At 39.0% G+C, this 22,543-nt stretch overlaps 1 protein-coding gene across 2 annotated transcripts; it reads left to right on the top strand.

Moving 5' to 3' along the window:
- The first annotated feature begins 188 nt into the window (after positions 1-188).
- Positions 189-21,314, top strand: FAM81A (family with sequence similarity 81 member A). 2 transcript variants are annotated; one of them, XM_062627145.1, is made up of 9 exons: positions 189-351; positions 4,109-4,176; positions 5,409-5,682; positions 6,464-6,582; positions 12,784-12,913; positions 14,036-14,142; positions 15,314-15,449; positions 15,826-16,021; positions 16,440-21,314. In XM_062627145.1, exons 2-9 carry the CDS (start codon positions 4,130-4,132, stop codon positions 16,577-16,579), a joined length of 1,149 nt encoding a protein of 382 aa, XP_062483129.1. In that variant the 5' UTR covers positions 189-351; positions 4,109-4,129; the 3' UTR covers positions 16,580-21,314. The 2 variants fall into 2 exon arrangements, with proteins under 2 accessions (XP_062483129.1, XP_062483120.1); XM_062627136.1 differs by lacking the exon at positions 189-351 and adding an exon at positions 378-1,414.
- Positions 21,315-22,543: the final 1,229 nt, after the last annotated feature.

Raw genomic sequence — 22,543 nt, 5'->3', positions numbered from 1 at the left:
CCCGGCGGCTGGAATATTCACGTGTTCCCATCCCGTGCACCCCCCCGCGGCTGCCGCGCGGCGCTGTCCCCCAGCGAGCGCGTTCCCATGGCGACGGCGTCCTGGCAACCGCTCCCGCTCCCGCAGCCCGGCCTGCGGCGGCCGCCCCGCTCCTGCAGCCCGGCGGGCGGGCGGAGGCCCCGCGCTGCGGGCGGACGGACGGGCGGACGGACGGCCCGGCTGCTTGGAGGCAGCCGCGAAGGCTCGCCAACGGCTGCTCTAGCGGCGGCAGCGCGTTAAGGAGCGGGGCTCAGCCGGCCGCTGGGATGCAGGGAAAGATGGGCAGCGCTGTCCTGCCCTGATCCAGCACGGGTGAGTGCGCGCAGCGCCCTGCGCCCGCCGCTGAGTCTGTCCCAACTCTGTCCCTCCGTGTTGCATGGCCGTAGAGTGGTGTCTGCGCCGCGGTGTCCTGTCAGCTGTCGCCTACCCCGTGTCTCACAGCCCTCACCACGATTCCCGATGACCCCCGCACCGCAGGGTGCTCCCGGCGCGCCCGGGCCTGTCTGCGCGGCAGAGCCGCGGGCGAGGCGAGCGCAGGCGGAGCGGAGCATCCCCGCGGCGTGCCGCCGAAACGGGTCCCAGCTCGCACCCCGAATACTGCATGGCTGCGTTAGCACCAAGCACCTGAGCAGGCGCGTTTCTCAGAGGACCCTTAGCCTGGGCTCGGAGCTGGCACGGTTCCCTCTCTGCCAGGGGGAAGCCCCGGCCCCGCACTCCGCCGCACACCGCATTCATATTCACAGAACGTCATGGCAGCGCAGAGGGGTTTTGCAAGGGTTTGTTTCACGTGACGCACTGATACATCAGTTTTTGACCCATCTTTTTGCCGAGCTGTGACACAGGGGCTTTCTCATGTACTCCAAAATGTCGCCCCAAAGTGCTCCAGACTAACACCAGGATCTGCGGCTCCGGGGCAGTACTGCCATACTGTACAGCAACCAAAGCGGTTTCTATTTTCAGAAGAAAAGAGCGATTAAAGTGTTTGCCTAGGCAGGTATTTCAGTCTGCTTCGATTCCCATGCAACTTGTGTCAAGTCACGTAGCCCCCACGTGCTTCACTTCCTGACCAGCAACAGAAGGAAAATAGTATTTTCAGGAAAAATAATGCTTTCCCACCACCCAGGCATATTGTGAGAATGAATGTGAAAACCGCTCTGACGTGCACTGACATTACAGCAAGTATTTGACACAGGTTTTTATGGAAGATGGAGAAGTGAACATTACAGGTGTGATTATCCTTCAAAACAGGAGAAATGGAGAACCCACAGAAAGTAAACATGCGAGGCAGTCTGCTGAAGTGGGCAAGGGATGCCACAGTACAAATAGCAAGGAATGAACTTTGCATTGCCAAAAGTGTTTCTTCAGCATGTCCCATGTATGTTTTTTTTCCCAAGCATTTACATGTCTGATGTCAGTGACATGAAGAAATGATAATGAGGTGCCAGACGCTCATATGGAAAAGCTGCCTTATGTATCAGCTGAACTCTTGCTTTTGGCAATCAGGCATACCATTTAGAACTGGGAAAACCTTGTCCATGTGACAAGTATACTTGGAATAGTCGGTAAATTAATTCAGTCAACAAAAATCACTGGCTAATATGTCATGATTTAAATTGCTATAGTAGTGACAAGCAGGAGAGAACATGTAAAAAATACAAAGCACCTGAAACCTGTATCTGAACTGGTATCCAAGTTGATTCCAGTTTACTGCCACTAAAATCAGAGCTATGTGAAATTACACTCCTCTGAATCTAGGCACAGAATATATTTTTTTTTCCTTTATATTTATTAGGCTAACTATTCTATGATTCTAAATCAGTATTATGCTCATAAAGCGGGAGTCTGTCATTAGTTCTGACACCTAATCCGTTATTGTTTACTGTAAATATCTCCAAACTGCAGAAAAGCTTTTTTACAACTGCTGAGCAAGGTCTTAACACATCCTTTCTGGATGTTAGATGAGATCAAGAAACCTGATAAATGATGGGGCATTTCACTGTTGTACGGAGTGATGTGCTTCAGTCAGCAGGAACGGATGAATGAGAGTCCATCTGTGTAACTTTAGTTTCATAGGCACAATTTCTCCAGACATTTGCATTTAGCTGCATGTCTAATGCAGTCTGGAAGAAAAACAGTAAATCATTCAAGCTATCCTATGCTTGCTCTGCTGCAAACATTTTCTATTTTTTTCAATCAATAATAACGGAATACTGAAGGTTGTAAGATTACAACACTTACTTATTTACAACATTTACTACAATCCAGTCAAGGGTTTTTTCTTGTTTGGCTGTTTTTTATAAGGTGTATTTCACTAAGATACTACTAGATGTACAGACTTTAATATTTTTAATTCGTTTTTCTAGGTAGCATCCAGTGCTTTGCTGCTGTGATATGCCCTTCTAAATGAGTGGGATATTCCTGAGTTTATAATTAAGTTGTGTTTAAATGCTTCATTGCATCGAGATCAGTAAAACACATTATGGCCCAGAGGATTAGGAGTGAATGAGCTCAGATCTACCGAGAGGTGCCCAGTTACTGTAATGTGTAACGCTGCACACAGCAGGGATGTCCTGCAGAGAGATGGCATTGTTTAAAAAACAGCAGCTAGGAAACCACGAGTGTGAAGAACAGGCTGCGGGACTGAACAGTCAGGGCCTAGGCAGGACTTTGAAAGCAGAATTCATCAAGACAATAGCCAGCTCTTACACTGTGCCTTTTACTTATAGGCATGCAAGAACTTAAACAAGGAGGAAGGTATCTCTGTCTTCCATAAAGGGAAATAGAATCATTAGATATAGAAACAACTTGTCCAGGGATTGAGCAAGGAGTTAGAATCAGACCCTCTGAATTGCAGTCTAATGTCACTGCTGCTCAGCAACCCAGCTTCTCTCAAAACTATTTTTCTCTAATTTGTAGTTTCTGAAGCACTGTGCTATAAATAGAACACACATACTGTGACAATGTTTGCTCTCTGCTTTTAGGCAGTGCTTTCATACATTTCTAAAGCACAAACATGCTTGGCATTTTGAGATCTCTGAGGGTAGTCCTAGCACTTCTTTACCATCAGTATTTGACTATTTTGTGTCAATAACCCTATTTTCCTGTTTGTACAGCATATTACACCAGATTTCATCAGCAATTACAAAATTCTTTTCATACATCAGCCTTTAGTTTTCAGTAAAGATTTTAGGTTCCCAAGGAATTCAGGTTCAGGCCATGCTCGTCCTATTTGTAGTTAATGTTTATTTGTTTTATATAAGGTGGAATAGTTGGATTTGATTGAGGATACCATCTTTTTCATTAACTTAATTTCTGTCAATGAACAAAGCTATTAGCCATGTACTGGTCTCACAGTAAGATATCCAAAATGGTCCTCTGAAGCTACTTAACAGGCCTGCCCTGCTGCAATGTCTGTCACACTCTGGCTGGCTATGTCTAAAACTTAAAACCAGAATTTATATTCTTATCACAGAAGCATTTACAACATAAAGTGTGGTCATTTAGATTTGAAGACAGATTAATGCAAGGCTCAGTTTTGCTAAACTATGCTGATGTCACACATTTTATTTAGGATTCTGACTGCCAATGCTTTTACCGGAAAGATACCCCAAAAAATCTGCTGTCATGAAATATTTTTATTCCATTCTCTAGCCAATACCTTTTTAAGCTTTATGATAATCCTGTTGATCTTACTTTTTTATTGATTGATTAACGATGTCTGAGACCAGCAGCGAGACTGGGGACAAGAAGTTTGTTTGCCTCTGTCCTGCCAAACCAGTTCTGTGGGTCAACAGCAAATTTCAGTTTCAAGGCTGTCAACCGTGCCTTTTTCAAGAGTATCGTTTTCCCTACCAAAAAAAAAAAAAAGCTTTTTAGCAGTTTTTTTGTTTCTATTCTTTTGTATTAATTTTTATCTGTATTTATTCCATAAGCAGTATCTGAATTCTGAGATCAAAGCTGTCAGCATAATCTTAAACTTTACTTAAAGGCTCACTTAAAACAGAAGCATTAAGTTGTTTCAGTGCCAGATATAAACTATTAAATAATTCAATGTGTACTTTTTCAACAGACATATATTATTGACCAGAAAATGGCCCAGCGAAGCCCAATCTTCCCAACTCTTGCCCCTTCTGAAAGGTACAGTTTGGAATGTAAAAAATAAAATCTTCATATTGCAAAGTATTATGTGTCTCTCAATTCCCTATATATAGTAATACTGTGACTTGGGACTTTGGCATTAGTATGCAAAGCAAAGTGAAATACTGTGGATTCATTCAAATCATGGCCCAAATCACAATTCCTTACTCAGCTTTTACTTAACCCTTTCCCAGAGAAATCAACTAGTTTAAAGTGTGAGTAGAAGTCCGAGAACACTATACTCAGCCAGTCTTCTAACAGTATGGACTAAGTGCAAAAACTCAGAGTCAGAAGAGACCTTTACTGGAGTTCTCATACATCTCTATCAATATCATCATGGTGAAAGTAAGCAGTTAATTTGGCTCATTAATAGGAAACAACATGGAGAATGCACAGTAAATACAGAGTTCCAAGAAAACGATCTCATCTTTGAAAGTGGGGTTGAATTTGTATCTTCCACCTATACTTTGGAAATTTTTCTTTCCTCTTTACAGAATATAGCAGCAGGAAAAGATTGCATGCATTAGCAGCCTAATTTTTAATTTGAGCACCCATGAGCTCCATTGCTTTCCATGGAAGCTGTGCAGTGCAGAACTCTTGAAAAATATAGACAATTATTTAAGGTACCTAAACGTAAACTATTTTGGAGGACAATTTGACTTCCAAGACTATGAGAAGCTACTCATAATTTTGGTCTCTCCACAGTTAGTACATGTGCATATGGTCCTGTGCAGGACATGGAGGAACAAGCTTTATTACAGAATAGCTATAGAGACTGAAAAAAGGAATGGATACCAGCTACTCCTTTTTAATCGCAGTGTGCTTCCATTTAATTTGCAATATCTGCCTTCTGCAGTTACTGCTTTGATTAAGCCTGAAAACTGTAGAGCCAAATAGCATTACTTTTGTAATACAATAGAAAGGTTTTGAATTTGGATTCTTAACCAAATTGTAGCTCTGGATTGTAACTAATTTTATAATGCTAATGTCCTTTTTTTAAGACCCTTTGCTTTTTTAAGCTTCTTTAAAGAATATGAAAAAGGGCCTGACCTGCTTTTGTACACAATAGACACAGTAGCCAACATTTATTCGTAGAAGTGGGTTACTCTGTAAGTATTTTTGTGCCTCTTCCCAATACTGCTGCTAAGGTAATATTGCACTTTCTCCAGTGGAAAGACATTGCAGAGTTGTGTGTGAGAAATTAACAATATGTGGATATTTTTCTTCACTAGACGGGTTCGTAACATAGCACTGCATAGCCAGGCCTTGACAGCGGTCCCGCTGGCATCTGCGAGCCTGGTGGATCAGCTGGAAGACAGAATCCTAAGCCATGAGAAAACAACAGCGGCTCTTGTGGAACACGCTTTTCGCATTAAGGAGGACATTGTTTCCACTCTGCACAGAATGCAGAACAAAGGGGGGGGTGACCGGTTGGCTAGGCAACTCTTGGAGGAACATATCCGAAACATAACGGCAATAGTGAGGCAGCTTAATCGGGACATTGAGGTATGTTAAGAATTTTTCACACGACTAATGCCATCTCAGCTACTTATTCCTTCTGATTTAATAAGAAAGTTTACCACAGGATAACTAAAGGTCAGACAAGGTCTAAAGATCCTGCAAGCTTATGAATTGTTTTTGTAACTTGAAAAACTGCTTGCAAGTTGCATAATTCTTTCAGTGGCTATGAAGATAGCACAGCATATTAGCATACAAACACAGAAACCTTCGTGGTACTAATAAGCTTGCTTTGAAAAGCTGCACTGGAAAACCTCAAAAAAATGAATGAATGCAACACTCATAACCAGCTCAACTTCAGACCAAAGCCTGTGCTGTATAAACACCAGGAAGTGCCTTAGCTCTGTAATAAACTTTCTTTCACTTCCAACTTAAAGATGACACCAAGCAGCCAAACACAACTGCTCATTTTTATGTCCTAATCACATGCAGATACGTGGCTTCACGCCTGACCTCTGCTACAATGAGCAACAGGGGTGTGGTGGGGAAGAAAAAAAGGATAAAAGTTAATAATTAAGTCTTCATTCTGTTGTCAAGTCATACTTTATACATATTATGGTATTTATATGCAGACTGGACACTGAGAATAAAAAAATAAACATACGACCTAAAAGGTGTCTGGTTCAGTTCAAGACAAAACAAAGCTTTTAATAAAGTCATAAAAAAATTGTATCTGATGTTATGAAATACTGAAAAATAATGAGTGACATTTTAAGTGTACGTTAAATGTGACATACTGAGATTGTATTTGCATATGAATGCTTTGTAGATGCTGCAGGAACAGATACGTGTCAGAGACAATCTCAGCTATGGAACAAATTCTACCCTGAAGAGTCTAGAAATGCGGCAGCTTTCTGGTTTAGGAGATCTTCGGGGAAGAGTTGCAAGGTAAAAGTCAACACAGAAGCATATTTTGGGGACTAGCTAATGTTGTTTTAGTCTTGAAGTATGAATGTTAATGACAATGGGCTGAGTTCAACTTTGGCAAAATTCCTGCGATAATTTTACTCTGTGTTTTCAAGAAAATGAATAATAATCCTTTGCATTCCAGTATTACGTGTTAAACATAACAATGCTATCCTTGATTCCTGAAATTCCTGAAATTAGTTTTTAATAAATTACCTGAAATTCCTTAGGAATTTGGATTTGGTTCAGCTTTAAAGACTACTATGGTTGGACTGGCCTATCTTTGAAACAAATAAATTAGTGCAATTATAAAGGCAGCATGGAATGATGTGCAGTTGTAAAAGGACAGAATAGTTGCACATTTTTTGCATATATCTTAGAAGTAAAAAGCTGTGGGGTCAGTTATTGGTTAGCCATATTAAAAAAAAGGCATGGGCTACTGACATGTAAGGAACTGAAAATTATAAAATAATAGAGGGTTTACAGGCTATTTGAAACTCCAGATTATAGTTGTGCCACTACACAGACCTCACAGCACATTTACAAACTCCAGTTTAACAACATTCACTTGTTCGTAAAGTTGAACACAAAAGACAGATGATACACACAGCTACAGAAAAAGGACCTAATCTGCCCTAAATCAGTTTGGCTCATAACTCTGGTGGAAGTCTACTTGTCCTGAATTTGACCTACTGTCTATATTGTACAGATAAATTTTAATTTTTCTTTTCTTGTACTTCAGCTGATTTAGCAATAACCTTCAACAGCCAAAAGAAATAATCAGGAAGGATTTTCCTTGAACTAAAGTTTTCTCATAAATTATTGGGGTCTTTTTTTGCAGTTCCCACTAACATACACAGCCCATTTTGTAAAGAACTTTACTTTGGAGAACTTTTACTTTCTGTTTTGCACTATCCTTTAGTGCATAAATGAACTAGACATTAGAAATCAACTAGACATTTATTTTGTCAAACAACAAAATTGATTGAAAAAATATAGAGATATACACACATATATAGCTATCTCACTGACAAGCCCCTGAGACATTTACATGCTTAGATCTTCCTGCTTCTTTATCTAAAAAGTCCAGTTTGAGATCATACTACATCCTGAGAGATGTCCATGTTTGGAACAACACAGTTACTGACACTTTCTAAAGCTAAATATAGTGCCCTTACTTTCAATAACAGAACTCAAGTTAACAAACACATGCCAGCACGAGCTTTACAATGCAACCATTGCCTCTCCCAAGTACTTGCCATGGTGACTGGTAGTGGGACTAGCACAGGCTGTGCCAGGATTTCTTCCTTTGTTTACTCAGGGAACACCTATGTACTGTGCCTGGCTTGCAATTTATCTGATAATTGTATGAGATTATACCAATTTGCCTTATGTTAGATTGTGCAAAAAATGTTGGCTATTTGTATTCACTACGCTAAGAGAATCAGTTTATTGCCCTTTAACTGTTACCTTCTAGTCAGCATTACCCTAGTGATTCTGTGATTACGCTATGTAAAAATTCTCTCTGAATGAGGAAGAAAATAAGCTTCCTTTTATCAGGAAGCAAGCTAAAGCAGTGCTCCATGGAAGAAAGCTATTTGCCTTTATTTACAGACATACCCTACTTTGAGAAAAAATGTGAATTATTATAGCAGTATCTGGAGAGCATGGTCAGGATGGCAGTTTGTTATGCTGCTGGCATTGTACAGACACTTACTAGAAGCATTCCCTGGGATAAACACTTTCTGATTACTTTAGCCAAGGTTCCTTATGTAAAATAAGCTGAACTCACTTAATGTAATTTTAACTTTAACATCTAGTCCTGCTATCTTTCAGATGAGTTCAGAGAGTGGAACCTTAGAAACGTGATCAAATTACTGTGGGTTACCAGCTTATCATGCAGCAGTTTACAGCCACACTCAATGTATAGTTCATGCTGCAGTGACAGTAGGCTAATTTAACTTCAAGTACATCATGGTTCCTCTAGGCTAGAAGCATGCAGATGGACAATCAGTGTGAATCAGTTTATATGTGCCACGTGACAGCAAATCACCTGAGTCTGAGCTTTTTGGTCCTGTAATAATTTTAGTGTCAATCTCAGGATGCTGGCCAAGTTTCAGGTCCAGTAACTACACGCGTACTAAACATCCTATTCAACTTCAATATTGGCGAGATTGGTGTTTATTTCCTAACACCAACTGTTCTGTAACATGTCAATATGTAATCAAGCAACTGTCTCATTATTTCTTCAGGATTGATGGTTTTAATGATGAGAACAGGGACCCCTACATGCACATGCATTTCTGATGCACAGCTCCAAAACCATACTACCCACGGATCTGGAAGAGGGAGACTGGGACAGACCTCACAGTTGACTTCACCTGCATCACAGAATCAACTAATATCACTATCAGAAGAAAACTGTATACACATTACAGCTCATGTCTCTGGGCTATTTCTCATTAAGCACAATTTATTGCTGAATTTGTAGAGCATCACTGCAGTGCTCACTGCGAATGATGCTGTACATTTTCCTAAAAATCAGCATTATTACTGACTCCAATAAAAATATGACTTCTATTGAATTCAGTTACATGTTCAGCAGAAAATTAGACAGATGCTGACAGATCCATTACTCTAGTCTCCTGTCCTTGACGTTGGCAATTTTATATAATACAGATTTACTAATTCTATTTCTAGTGACATTCAATTGTTACAATAATGAGTACTGCCTTATCATTTATTTAGAGAATAACTTCTCAAAATAAATGATAGGGGCTATGATAATTTGTCTGGAAAGTTTAAAGACAGCAGCCTGGTCAGAACTATAGCAGTAGCTGTCTCTAGAAGCTTCCTGATAGATGAAACTTCCAGAGAAATGACAACTGTGCACATTCAAATTGGGCCTACTTGGCATATTTAGATGATTTTTATATACATTATAGATCTGATTCATTTCAGACACACTGGACTCATTACATGTAGGCAGATTTTCCTACACTGCACAGAAAATGAGTCTGATGCATCTGGGATTTGCTGCATTTATGAACTGCAGAAGTATAACAAACCTGCTGCATTCTGGCTACTTGCTGTGTAGGAGATGCTCATCATGAAGGCTGATCTGGGCTCCTTGATCCAGGCTAGTCAGAAGCTACCAGCGTTGCTGTTCTTGCCCAGTGGATCCCCTACACATATTGACTTGCTTTTCACTACTTGTTCTTCAGCTACTTGTTTGGCAGTGAAACACTCATATTTAAACTGAACCCTCTCCTGTTACACTAAGCCAGGAATATTAAGATCTGTATGTACCATTATAGTATATTTAGATAGCATCCTGATGCAGAGTATTGATGTAGTTCTCAGATTTATCTAGTCCCTGGTGATACAGAATAGAGCAACCATTGTGTTTTGATTTCCTTTAGATCAAAGACAACAAAAATACTCCTCAGAGTGCCAGAAAAATTAACTACTGCTTTTGCTCACTATGACTTGGAAAGCAGTTGTTTGGTAATTTCCCTGTTTACATTAAACATACTTGTTCCTCTCATTCTGAAAATGAGAATAATACTTGGCAGTGTGAAATCTCTCAATTTCTCCTTCATTTACTGATTTCACATAAGCATACAGCTTGGCAATCAGAACGTCCAGAAAATGTACTCCAAAATCAAACGTTGGTGAACTGAACACATTCTAGTGCATCTTTGGCCCCATTTCAACAGTGCACCTGTGCAATTGCATATGAAAAACTGCACTGGGTTGTTTGTATGGCCAGCTTCAGCATTTCAGACATGAAGACAGATTTATTATGCATTTCTTTGTACAAAATGGTTTTATATACAGCTCTTAGCTTTTTAAACTATTATTCTTCCTAGAAATCTTAATCTATTTCTCATTTTTTTCCTTGCGCTTTTAAGATGACCGAACCTGTAAAGCTGTTTTCAACTTCCATCTATAGCCACAGTCTACTGGCTTAATACAGTGGGGATGGAAATGTGCCTTTCTTGGTGCCTTTTATTTGTTTTTTGGGTTTTTTTTTGAATGAGGAAAAATTCCAAACTATGATGTGTCCTCATGTTTAGATTGCTCATTTTCTTCTCACCCATCATGCAGTAGAAACCTGACTCAAGAAGTCCACGGTCTTCCATACTTTCATCTTATTATTGCCTCTCTACCATTTGAAAGCTAGTGGAAGCATGGACTGAAGTTATTTGTTTTCAGTTTTTAAGTCAAAGTGTATACTCACACAACTAATATATCAGAATCTCATTCTTTGTCTTCAGGACACTAATGTTTTCTTCCAGGTCAAACCTAATCAGGTGTTTGTGAGTGTGTTTGACATATATAGATACATATATATCAATAGATCTCAAAAAGACTTCTCTTTCACTGCTTCAAATGGAATATTGTTTTTTAACAACTCCCCAGACTTAGCAGGATACCTACATGACGGTGGAATTTAAGCTTTAGTCCAGCTTTCTTAAAAGGGTGCCAACTATAGCATCCCTGTAGGAAACCAAAATAATCTGATTAATACATACCAGGCTGACAGTGAATTAACATAGTCAGAATTTCAATGTTCCAGTTACCATGCAACTGTATGACCCCTCTGATCACATAACCGAGTCACACAAAGAGGAGAGATGCCCTGTGATTAAACCCAAATCGCTCATTTGCCTTCAGACCGGTAACACATGCCTGCTGTTTACATTTGCTACAGTTGCTTTTTTGTATTTTCTGTTACGGGTCAGAGAAACAAAGCTAACAATTTTTTTGAGTCCAGAGGCTTTTGGTGACCAGGTGCAAGATTATTTCATCCCTCTGAGTCTCTCTGATCGTACCAACATGGAGAGATTTGGCTTCTCTCACTTTCTTTAGAAAAGATTTTAAGACCTACAAGATTTTAAGACCTACAAGTTCATGGTTCACTGACATGTAAACCTTAGCTAGTCTCTTACGTATTAATCTCTCTGATATTACCCATTGCTCTCACAATGCTAAATTCTGCTAAACCAGATATTAATTTTCACAAGTTTTACAATGTCTATGATTCTATGTTGCTTTACGGATTATTTTTATATTGAAATTGTACCATAATACTAAGTAGATGCTCCATTTGTCATTTTAGCTGTTACTTTCCCTTCATGTTTAATGATAATGGTAGTTACTGTAACCGAGGTGATGAAAATGCATGTTGAAATGAAAGGCTTCTAATTGATACGTGACTAAAAAAGAGGTTAAAATGTGTCACTGGTTTAGGTAATGACTTAAAGTGCCTTGTTTCATTTTACTGCCTTTTTCTCCCTCAAATTGTAGCTGCTGCCTGTTCTCCATCAGTTTCATAGATCAGATTTGCTAACACTGCCGACAACACTATTTCCCTTAGCAAAAAAATATGCAGGACTCGTACTTCACATAAGTATTCCTCCTGAAATTATGGTACTTATTTTTATAGCTCAGTTAATGCCCTTACTGTATTACTGTAGATGAAATCCACCTGACCAGCTTTGAAATGTGGTAGGAAATGCACATATTCTAAGTACATTTATCCTGAAAATGTTACAGCATCAAAAAAGGTTCCAGTGTGAAGAAAAGAAACAAGAATTATGTTCCAACACTGCATTTGAGAGACAAAATTGCCTTTTCTTTCAATGACAGCTTTACCTAAATAAAGTCTAATAACTATAAAATTTGCCGCACATTGTTTACTGCACATATTAATTGTATACTGCTATTTCACAAATAAAAATAAGAATGCAAAGCCCAGAGAAACACAGCTGCAATAATGCAAAAATAGTCCTTGATTTTTTAGGCTTCGAATCATGTAAGCGAAATCATACGCACCTTAACAGATGTCTTTTGGAGTATGACAAAATTGACGGTATTGAAATTCTGCATCTTTGCATTTCTAATGTGATTCCCCTGAATGATAACAACACCGTCTACACATATTATGTCAGTGCCAAGAAGACAGGAATGTATGTGTCAGACTATCTGACTTCTAGTCCCATTTGGGAGTAGGTTGCTGAATACTGTGAGATCTGTCACCATTTTTACAGTCTCAAAAGACATTGTTTCACTAGACAGTCAACCATTTCACAGAAATGCCCAGTCTAAAATGGGTAACTTTAAAAGCCTGGATCTTACAGTCTTTTCAGCTGTTGCTTTGGTATTTTATTCACACAGGTGTGATGCTGGGTTAGCCAGACTGTCTGCAGAACATAAAATTACCTATGAAAGACTTCAGAGCTTAAGTAAAGACCAACAGACCTCCAAGCTTATCTTGGAATCTAAAATCAAAGAAGCAGAAATACAGGTATGGTATTTAGACCAAAGCAATCCATGTGTGGGTAAGAATTATAGTCCAATTCACACTGACTCCATTACCGTTAGTTATTATCCTGGGAGGTCACAGATTTACAAAGGGAGAGGTGTATCTGCTCACAGTCCTTTGGCATGCTGTGTAGAAGGGGCTAGTACTTCAAAGCACCTGAAGGGACTCTAGGAATGAACAAAAGTCAACAATTACTGGCCTGAATAGCTTCTTGAGGTTGGAATGTGAACACAACAAGGATGCTCTACAAAACTACTACAACAGTGCAAGCATCAGTGTCTTCCCCTGTATGCTTTGGCCTCCCCAGGATGGGTTTATATGTATTTAATCGCAATTTTTGAAGGTCTGCAAAACAAAACTGGTTTTGTGTTCTGTGAATCCATTGATGTATCTGTCAGGTTTCTCTTCCACTGGGTATAAGAATGAAAGTGAGAACTAGATAGAAGCAGAGACAACATTAAGGCAAAGGATTCTCCATAGCTCCTCTCAAGGCGTTCCCATTTTCTTGGGCAACTGAAGTAATTTACATCTCCACTGTGCAGCACATGAATGGTTAAAGTGCACTTTACCTTCCTCAGAAGGCTCAATACAGTATATTTGCATGTCAGGAGCATATTATCAGGAATCTTTTAGAACAAAATAGTATGTTTTCTAAAAAGAAAAATAGTTCCTGCTAGTAATGACTTATCCCCAATTAAACCCAGCACTTTCATCACTGCAGAGCCACTATACATGATCTGATAAAGAATATCACTTAGTATTGGTGGAGTGCTTTGCCATTTGTTTACTCTGCTTATGTGGCAACACGGACGCCTATGGATCATATAAATTCAGCTACCTCAAGGAGAGGGAGCTTGCAGATGCTTTCAAGGCAAGACTATTAAAATTGTTTATGGCTGAAAAATTAGTTTTCACAATATTGATACTTTCATCTTGCAAGATAATATATTTTTCATGATAAAGTAAAACATGCAAATTCAGTAATTGTGAAGTGGCAGTAAAATCGGCCCTCCTTTAAGATCCCCTCTACCGTTATGAAAACATCCCAGATGAGACTGTGATGAAATGCTGTTGAAAAATTGTAAATTCTGAATTTTGTTTCAGATTTCTCATCTTCTGAGCAGAGTAGAGCAATCAATAATGCAACAAGAAGCAAAGCTGAAGATTGCCTACAAAGAGAGCAACCAACAGCTCCACCTTCTGGATGTGAAGTGAGTGCCTGGGACACCTGGCTGCTACCATGCACCTTGGAAGAAAGGGTCCTCAGGTTTCCAAGTTTGACTGTTGTAATCTTCAGGTCTATTAAAGCACGAACCTGTTTAAATATGCATGTGTGCTCAACAGATATTACAAAAGCACATGGTCTGGCAAGGAGGACTCGCTTTCAACAAGAATTCTGTCCCTAATGTGGTTAGGCAGTTCTGAAAAGCCCACTAAGTAAGTCCCCAGTTTTCAGACAGAACTTGTACTAAAGGACACAAATAAGGATTTTTGTAGGAGTGGCCTTTTTGTACAAGGCAACAAATGCTGTGGAGTGCAGACAAAAAGTTCAATTCAAGCCACCAGGAAGTGAGGCACAGCATTCACAAAGTGTTACTGCTTTAAATTGGCTTCAAATACAAATATATAACTCAAATACCTAAATTATTAATGATAAGCTACTATGCAACTACTAGCCATTATATAGGGATATACTCAATTCAGATATTAACTCTTCTCCAGGCATTTCACTCAGTGGCAGTTGTGGCTTAAGCCATTCACCTCCTTACTCCTTACTGCTTATTGCCAGCCTCATGCAATCCTATCAGTTACATCAGTAGAACTACTTGCAAACTAGATGATAGATCCAGGTTTCAAATATTCACTGGAAAAAAAAGACTTTCTAAAGAAACAGTTGCACTGACAGAGCTGGTCAGTTTAAACTTGATCTGGGGATAGGCAACGTAAGTGTGGCTGTATGAACCAGCACTGCCTCTAAAGTAAATGGTTATCAAATCTTTGTTCAGATCTAAAACCTATGGACCAGAAGATTATAATCTGAACAGATGACTACATTCTGTTTTCAATGCCGCAAAGAATTTGTACCTACTACATCTCAAAATGTTGTGATATGTTTCATATAAATAACTACTTGTTATTTATATGAATATATATATTAATATTCATCTATTTATTGTGCTCTTTTGTCTTTATTTGCAAAACGAATGTTACTTTATTCAATTTAGTAGCCTTAAAAGTTTGAGGGTTCACCCTAATATGGTGTCATGCATGTACTGCATTACCATGATATTTTTTTTTTACAAACATGTTCATAAACCTGTCACAGCTGAATGACCAGATTTTATTCTCTTTTGTATCTGCTAATTTCTATTATGCTCTTAGATTAAAAAATGCTATTGAAGAACTCAGCAGCCAGATTTTGTCTGCACGTAGCTGGTTGGAACAGGAACACGAAAGGATTGAAAAAGAGCTTGTGCAAAAGATTGACCAACTCTCATCTACTTTCAAGGAAAAAAATGTAAGTTTTGTTCAAATGTCCTAGCAATACTTGTCAGGTAGTACTCAAAGCCATCATTAATATCTAAGATGATATAATGCAGATATTATTCGAGGGACATTTTCAGACCTCAAAATTTGTATAGTTCTCTTCACTGATGTCAAATGTAACATCCCCACAGCCTGAGAGTCTTCAAATAAATCTGATCACTTCTTAATAGATCAGTATTTTAGCCTATGGTAATCAAGTCTGTTTAAACCATTTAATAAAAAATAATTCTTCACAGTTTTGAATTCCTCATAAAAGAGAATTAAATTAATATCTATTGCATACTTGGGAAAGACCAGTGTAATTTCACCTGCAGAGTAAATTACTAAAATTCTTTTCCCATCTCCAGGAAATGAGTGAAAGAGCTATAGAGATGAAATTCAACCAAATGGCAGAGAAAATTGACAAAATAGAAGAAATACAGAAGATAACCATGGAAGCACATGAAGCAAAACAGACTGAAGAAAAGATAAATATTCGCATTGGCAAACTTCAAAATGAGATAAATGAAGATATAAAAGAAATGAAAGCTGAAGTTAATGCTGGTAGGACCATAGTTATGAAGTTCTTTATTCTGAAATGTGGTAACAATGAGCCACCTATAATAATATTCAAAATGCCTTTGCCTGCACTGAGGTAGTCTAAAGACTCTTGGGGCAGAGGTAGTGGCTGCACCCTGTGGCACTAAAAAGGATTTTCACCAAATGTGAAATTCACAGCAACAAGAGGTGACATTTTTTTAGTTTAGGAGTGCTCTCCTCAGAGCACACATAGGCATAGGGTGGCTGTGACTGGGTGCAGTTCTGCCATCAGCCCAGAGTTATAGTCCCGTTTTTCTTTTGCTATCTTCCTAGTGTAAAGCAGAATGTCACGGTAGGAAGCACATTCTTTACTAGCATTATTACTAGATAGCAATACTCTTGCTTTTGAATATGAACTAATTTAAGTCTCACCTGCAATTAGGATTTGCAGCTATCTATGACAGCATTGGGTCTCTACGGCAAGTTCTAGAAGCAAAAATGAAGCTGGACAGAGATGAACTACAGAAGCAGATCCACCAACTGAAGCAGGAGGTTCCAACATGGGGAGAGGCTGGACCATGACCGCAAGATACTGGCTGAGAGATTAATGTTTACCTGGCTAAATAGGCAGACTGCAATCTTGTTCCAGTCTGTAATCCAAATTAAGTGCACGTACCAAATGACATGCCGCTGTTGCACAGGTCCATATGTTTACTCAAAGCGGTAAGTGCAAGCTCTTCATAGATCAGCTGACAACAAGCTTTTAGGCATGAGGTGTTGATTTGCCACTGCACTACTCTAGTTGCTCTCAGGAGATTAAGCACCATGTAAAACTGGAGTAATATATTGGTGAAGCTGGCACCTGATTTGCTAAAGGCATTCCAGTTTCACAGGTTTGATCAGACAAGTATACACTTATATACATTTAAGCACCTGCACACCCCCTTTAGAAAAGAAAAATAAAAAAGCCCAAAACAAACAAAACCTCCCCAACAAACAAGTTGATACAAATTGTTTGACATCAGGCTGGCAAGGTGCTTCGCCTGGAGACAAATCACTTGAGTGAAGTCAATGACATTTTTACAGTGACTTTCCCTACTACTGACTTCCTGGGGAGACAGAATTGGCACGAAACAGACCAATTTTCATAACCCAGATACCAACAGAAAAAAAATATCTTTGTTTGGTATTGCAAATATCCTCTGTGTGTGTAAACCAAGTAGTGTTATATAATGTAGTTGTAGAAGATGATTCATCAACAACATAAGAAACTTAACTTGCGTGGTCTTGTATTGTAATATCTTTAAATTAATAGCCAAGTGGAGCTGAGACAGGTAAAAGATGTACATATGAGTATTTTATTACTGGGCATGTGTTCCTGTGACTTGTTTCATTATAACTTTGAAAGGATTGAAAACGAAAGAGAAGGTGATAATCTAACAGTCTGGAGAGTGTACTGTAAAATAAAATGCAGTTTATGATCTGCTTAGAAATTTTCCATGGAGTGAAACAACAGATTCTTCAGATTTAAGTAGACTTTAATAATTCAGTAGATTCAAACTGCTATTTGTCTTCACAGTATTTCCAAATAATAATGGTGCTTATTTCCATTCTCGGAACAGATTACATAATGAAAATCAGCACCCATATAGCATACATATTAATCTAGACAGGAAAATATATATATGTTGATTTTGTATCTTCATTCATAGCTTGATATTGCTCTTCATGTTTGTAAATCAGGCAGGATTAAGCACTCGTGAAGAATAAAAGACTTAATCCAGTACCTTATTAATTCATACTATTAACAACAACTCATATACAAAAATACTTTGAATTTACAAAAGCATTACTGTTAAAGTAAATAAATTATGACGATCTCTCTGCACTGTCTTTAATGGACCTTCCTTTTGGCTAGTACTACAAAGCCATATTCCTGTTTGAAAAACCAGTGGCCAGTTTCTCAAGACTTCCATGGAAAAGGAGGTTTGGCCCCCAGAGTCATATTTATTAAAAAAATGAAAAAAAAACCCAACAAAAACCAAAACTCAAAAAACCTTAAACTCATCTACTTCAGTAAGACAGTGTAGTGTCTAAAAACCAAACACATCTTTACAGGTTTAATGCCTAAGTTCATATTGACTTCCTATAGAGTTTCAAGTAATCTAATGTATCAAAGATAGAGGAAGTTTCTGCAACTCTGACTTCCAGTGCTCTCTGACAACAAAACTGCCCCCATTATTGCTGTTTTGTACCATTTGTGCGCTGTGAAATATATTTACAACAGCAGCTAAGGAGAAAGACCAGTTCAATAAAGGGAGACAAGGAAATACTTGCAGATACTTCTTAAGAATTGTCTTTAAAATTCATTCTTTTTCATGTCTGTATTCTTATCTAGTCTTAAATATTTAGCCATGGGCAGTGGAAAAGCCATCACCAATATTTTATAAAAAAAAGAACAAAGAAAAAAGCAACAAGAGATGGAAAAAAAAACCTATAATTTTTTTCTTCTGCAATTGGAAATCTGTACCAGAGAGGATCTGGTATGACATGAAGAGCCCACAAGGAATCAGAGAAACAATTTATATAGGACTTCCATAAAATGTTTCTCTTGTAATAATCCTGTGTGATTCATGCAGATATAAAATAACGCATAAAGCACTGTTTTGAAAAGACTTTTTTCTAAAATTTCAGCTAAAACAAACAACTAAAAGCCCAAATAAAACAATATTGAAATGCAATCTACCATCAAGCAGTGCCTTCAAACTATATAAAGTGCTGTGTGGAGGGAGGCACAGGTTATGGGGACTCATATGCTGGAAAGAGACAGGCAGAAATGGCTAGCTGGGATACACACAAGTGTAGCCTGCCCACCGTACATCCTTTTCAGAGTGCTCTAACAAGTCAGTTGTGAAAGGAAGCCACATATTCCAGACCAAGAGTTTCTGCAGAAAAACTGAGGAAAAGCCAGGAAAAAAAAGTAATGTGAAGGAAGATTGAAAAATCTGGAGAAGTAACAGAGAAAAAGAGTAAGTCAAAAGAGTGGAGCAATGGAACGGTAGCTGCATGGGCAAAGGCAAGGAGTAGCTACCTGATGCTGAAGCACAGAACAGGTCTGAAGATTTTAGCAAGATCTGAAAGTTACAAACAATACTATATTTGATAAAAAACAAAGACCCCTCAAGGAGGGGCACATTAATTGTTTTGTCCTAATTCATGCTCCCTACTTGCCTGCTGCATTTTAATCTGCTCAAACAATTGGAAAAATAAATTCTTTTGTTTTCCCTTCAGTTACTTCGTCTTTACATTTTCTGCACAAAATAGCTCAGCAATGTCTTGTCTGCATAGTCTGTCAGGGAGTGCTCGTATCTGAGTAAGTTACAGCTGACTCTTTCAAGGGAGAGTTAGAGTCCCTCCCTGTATCTTTCAATCATATTGAAGTTGCATGGCAAAATCCTTTCCTCAGAAACAGCTTGCCCCCAAGGAAATTACTATGAAGCCAGGAGGACAGTATTATAGGCACTGTGGTCTATGAAAGCTCCATTTCGCAAAGCAGAAACCAATTCTGAAAACTGAACTGCAGAGATCCTGTAAGACTAAACAGAAGGAAATAGATGTGCTTGGAAGTGGAACTGCTCCTTTATTTTTTCTTTCCATGTTGGTCTCCAGTGGCATTCCTGTGTGCCTGTCTTCTAGGGATACAAATGGCTTGTGATGGTGGAAGTAATGTGCTTTTTTTTTGTCAACATAAGTACTCAGGCTCTAAGTCACCATCTGTACAGCATCAAGCACAGGTCTGCCAGAGCCCACAAGTGGAAAGAGGCAGTGAGAAGAGGCAGTTTTTTTCTAGATCACACACAAGCAAACAGAACAAGATTTAGTGTGTTTGTGAAAGTATAATACTGAATATGCACAAAATACTATTTAAAACACAAAGTACACTGACATGACCATAAACTCACTGAAGGAAAGATTGGAAGGAGCCTTTAGAAGCCATCTGCTCCATCCCTCTCCTGCAAGATAGGGCCAACTCTGCCTAAAATATTTGTCATAGACACTTTTCTAACCTGCTTGCATGAATCTTTCAAGAATAAATAATTGAATAATTCAGTCTGTTCCAATGCTAAAGAACACTGCCCTGCCATCCAAATACCTGAACTTCTGATAGGACAAGATGGAATGGGCTTAAGTTTCAAGCACAGAGGATACCTAATTTATTAAATTCTTCCCTGCATATCCATTATTTTTTTAAAACAATCTGTGTTTTAAAGAATATGGATCTTTGCCCAATATTCCTTAAATGTTTATTCTCCTTCATACCAAAAAAATCCCCAAAACCCCAACAACAAAAAACAAATCCCACAAAACCAACCACCACCAACATCCAAAACCAGCCAAAAGCAGACCACTTCCTCTCCTGAAGCTTTAAAATCTTTCTTTTGTCAGCTATTTAGCATGCATGAGAATTAACCCACTTGCATTGTGCAGACCATAGTATTCAGTCAGCTATATTGCCTGAACGACATAGCAAGTGTCGAAGGATAAACTCATACAAAATTTTTAACTGGGGTACATGCCCTTTACATTAGCATGTGATAACGGCAGAACTACAGTACTGTACAGTGAAGGGCTTAACTGGAAACAGAATTATGTCAGTAGTTACAGAGCAGTTGTGCTTAGATTCATTACACAAACCAAAGTAAGGATGCAACTAAGAAGTTAAAAGGATGATGCTGACTTCAAGATCTAGTTGTTTATGTAGTACAGTTTTATATTGTGGATATTTTGTCATTGCATACCAATATGGTTCAGTGGACAGTTCCTTGTTGGAGAAAAATGGTATGAAAGATAATGAACAACAGCACAGTCCTGTAATATCAATTTAAACTGAAATGTAATCTTTTCTAAGTTTCTACATTTCCTGCTCTACCTTTTTAAGTATTTAGCCACTAACATCTTAAAGTGCTCATTAGACATGTACTTAAATAATGGAAATGTCTAATGAGAGAGACACATGACAAACCGATGAAGGCCTCCCCTTTGTGTAGAGGAGGGATTCCTCTGCATACTCACCACAGGGTAAGAAATTTAAAGGTGAATTTGAAAAACAGTAATGGAAATTCTGTGCAAGTCCTCTACTGAGTTGGCCACAGGGTGTCACTGTTACTCCTGGCACGCAAAGAAAGATGTTCAATACGCTGCAATAGCACTGAGACAGCTCTGGAAGTGTTTAACATCGCTACGCGTTTTGACAAAAAGAATTAACACCCCCACTCCCACCCCCCCAGACAAAACAAAACCAAAACAAAAAACAAAACACACACACACACAACCCTCCCCAAACCCCAAACATTTTAAGAAAAATTCTCTGAGGGTGGCTGTGGTGGTCCTTGAGGAATGCTGAGTGGGGACCAAAGTTCTCTGCTACCTTTGCTGTCAGCAGAACTTGGGCCAACACAAAGCATAGAAACCTCAAACCTCCCAGACCTAGAAAAACATCAGAGGCAGCTCTTCTGTGGAGACCTCATAGCAGCCTTCCAGTATCTGAAGGGGGCCTATAGGGATGCTGGAGAGGGACTCTTCATTAGAGACTGTAGTGACAGGACAAGGGGTAACGGGTTCAAACTTAAACAGGGGAAGTTTAGGTTGGATATAAGAAGGAAATTCTTTCCTGTTAGGGTGGTGAGGCACTGGAATAGGTTGCCCAGGGAGGTTGTGAATGCTCCATCCCTGGCAGTGTTCAAGGCCAGGTTGGACGAGGCCTTGGGTGATATGATTTAGTGTTAGGTGTCCCTGCCCATGGCAGGGGGTTTGGAACTAGATGATCTTAAGGTCCTTTCCAACCCTACCGATTCTATGATTCTATAAGATTCTAAGTCAAGCACAGATCAAAGAGCAACATTCTACACTGATCATCCTAAAAGATGCAGAAGAGATTCCTCTCAAAGCACTGCCTCCCATTCCAAGGTTGACTGTGGCTGAAAGACCACAGGATAATCTGAACAGTTCCTATCAGGTGAAGTTCTAGGACTAGTGCAAAAAAGCCGCTCTCAAACCATGCAAGGATTATCTTCCTAAATAATACAGTGGAATAGCCTCAAATTTTGCAAAATAAGTGGGAGAACCCTAACTTCTTCTGGCACAGATTAGTGAAAAAATATTTTGAGCTCAGCAGAGAATCAGTGATGTGTACCAAATCAGGATCTACTTAAAAAGAAAGATGAAGTAGCAATTGTCATAATACAAAAAGCCTGAACTGTATGTGAAGATGAGAAGGAATTGCTGATGAGAGAGGAGAAAGGAGATGAATTACAGGAATGAAAGTAACACTGTTCCACATACTCCAGTTAACTCTCATTAAAACTGACTTCAGTTGCTGCCGAGAGTCATTTTCAAATGCCACTGCAGTGACCAAGCTTCCATTAGATGCAACTGAAATTGAAGCAGACTATAAATGAAGACAGATTTTACTGGCTTTGCTGTCTCATTCTTGTGCTATTCTGATTGTACCAGGACTGGGAGGTAAGCATCTGCTTTGCTAGGTGG

This window comes from Pezoporus occidentalis, unplaced genomic scaffold (assembly GCF_034315485.1).
Source record: "Pezoporus occidentalis ecotype Australia unplaced genomic scaffold, CSIRO_AGI_Poc_V1 ctg11, whole genome shotgun sequence".
In the NCBI taxonomy this organism is placed as follows: domain Eukaryota; kingdom Metazoa; phylum Chordata; class Aves; order Psittaciformes; family Psittacidae; genus Pezoporus; species Pezoporus occidentalis.
Note: the sequence above shows the minus strand (reverse complement) of the source record. Positions and strands in the feature narration are given on the sequence as shown.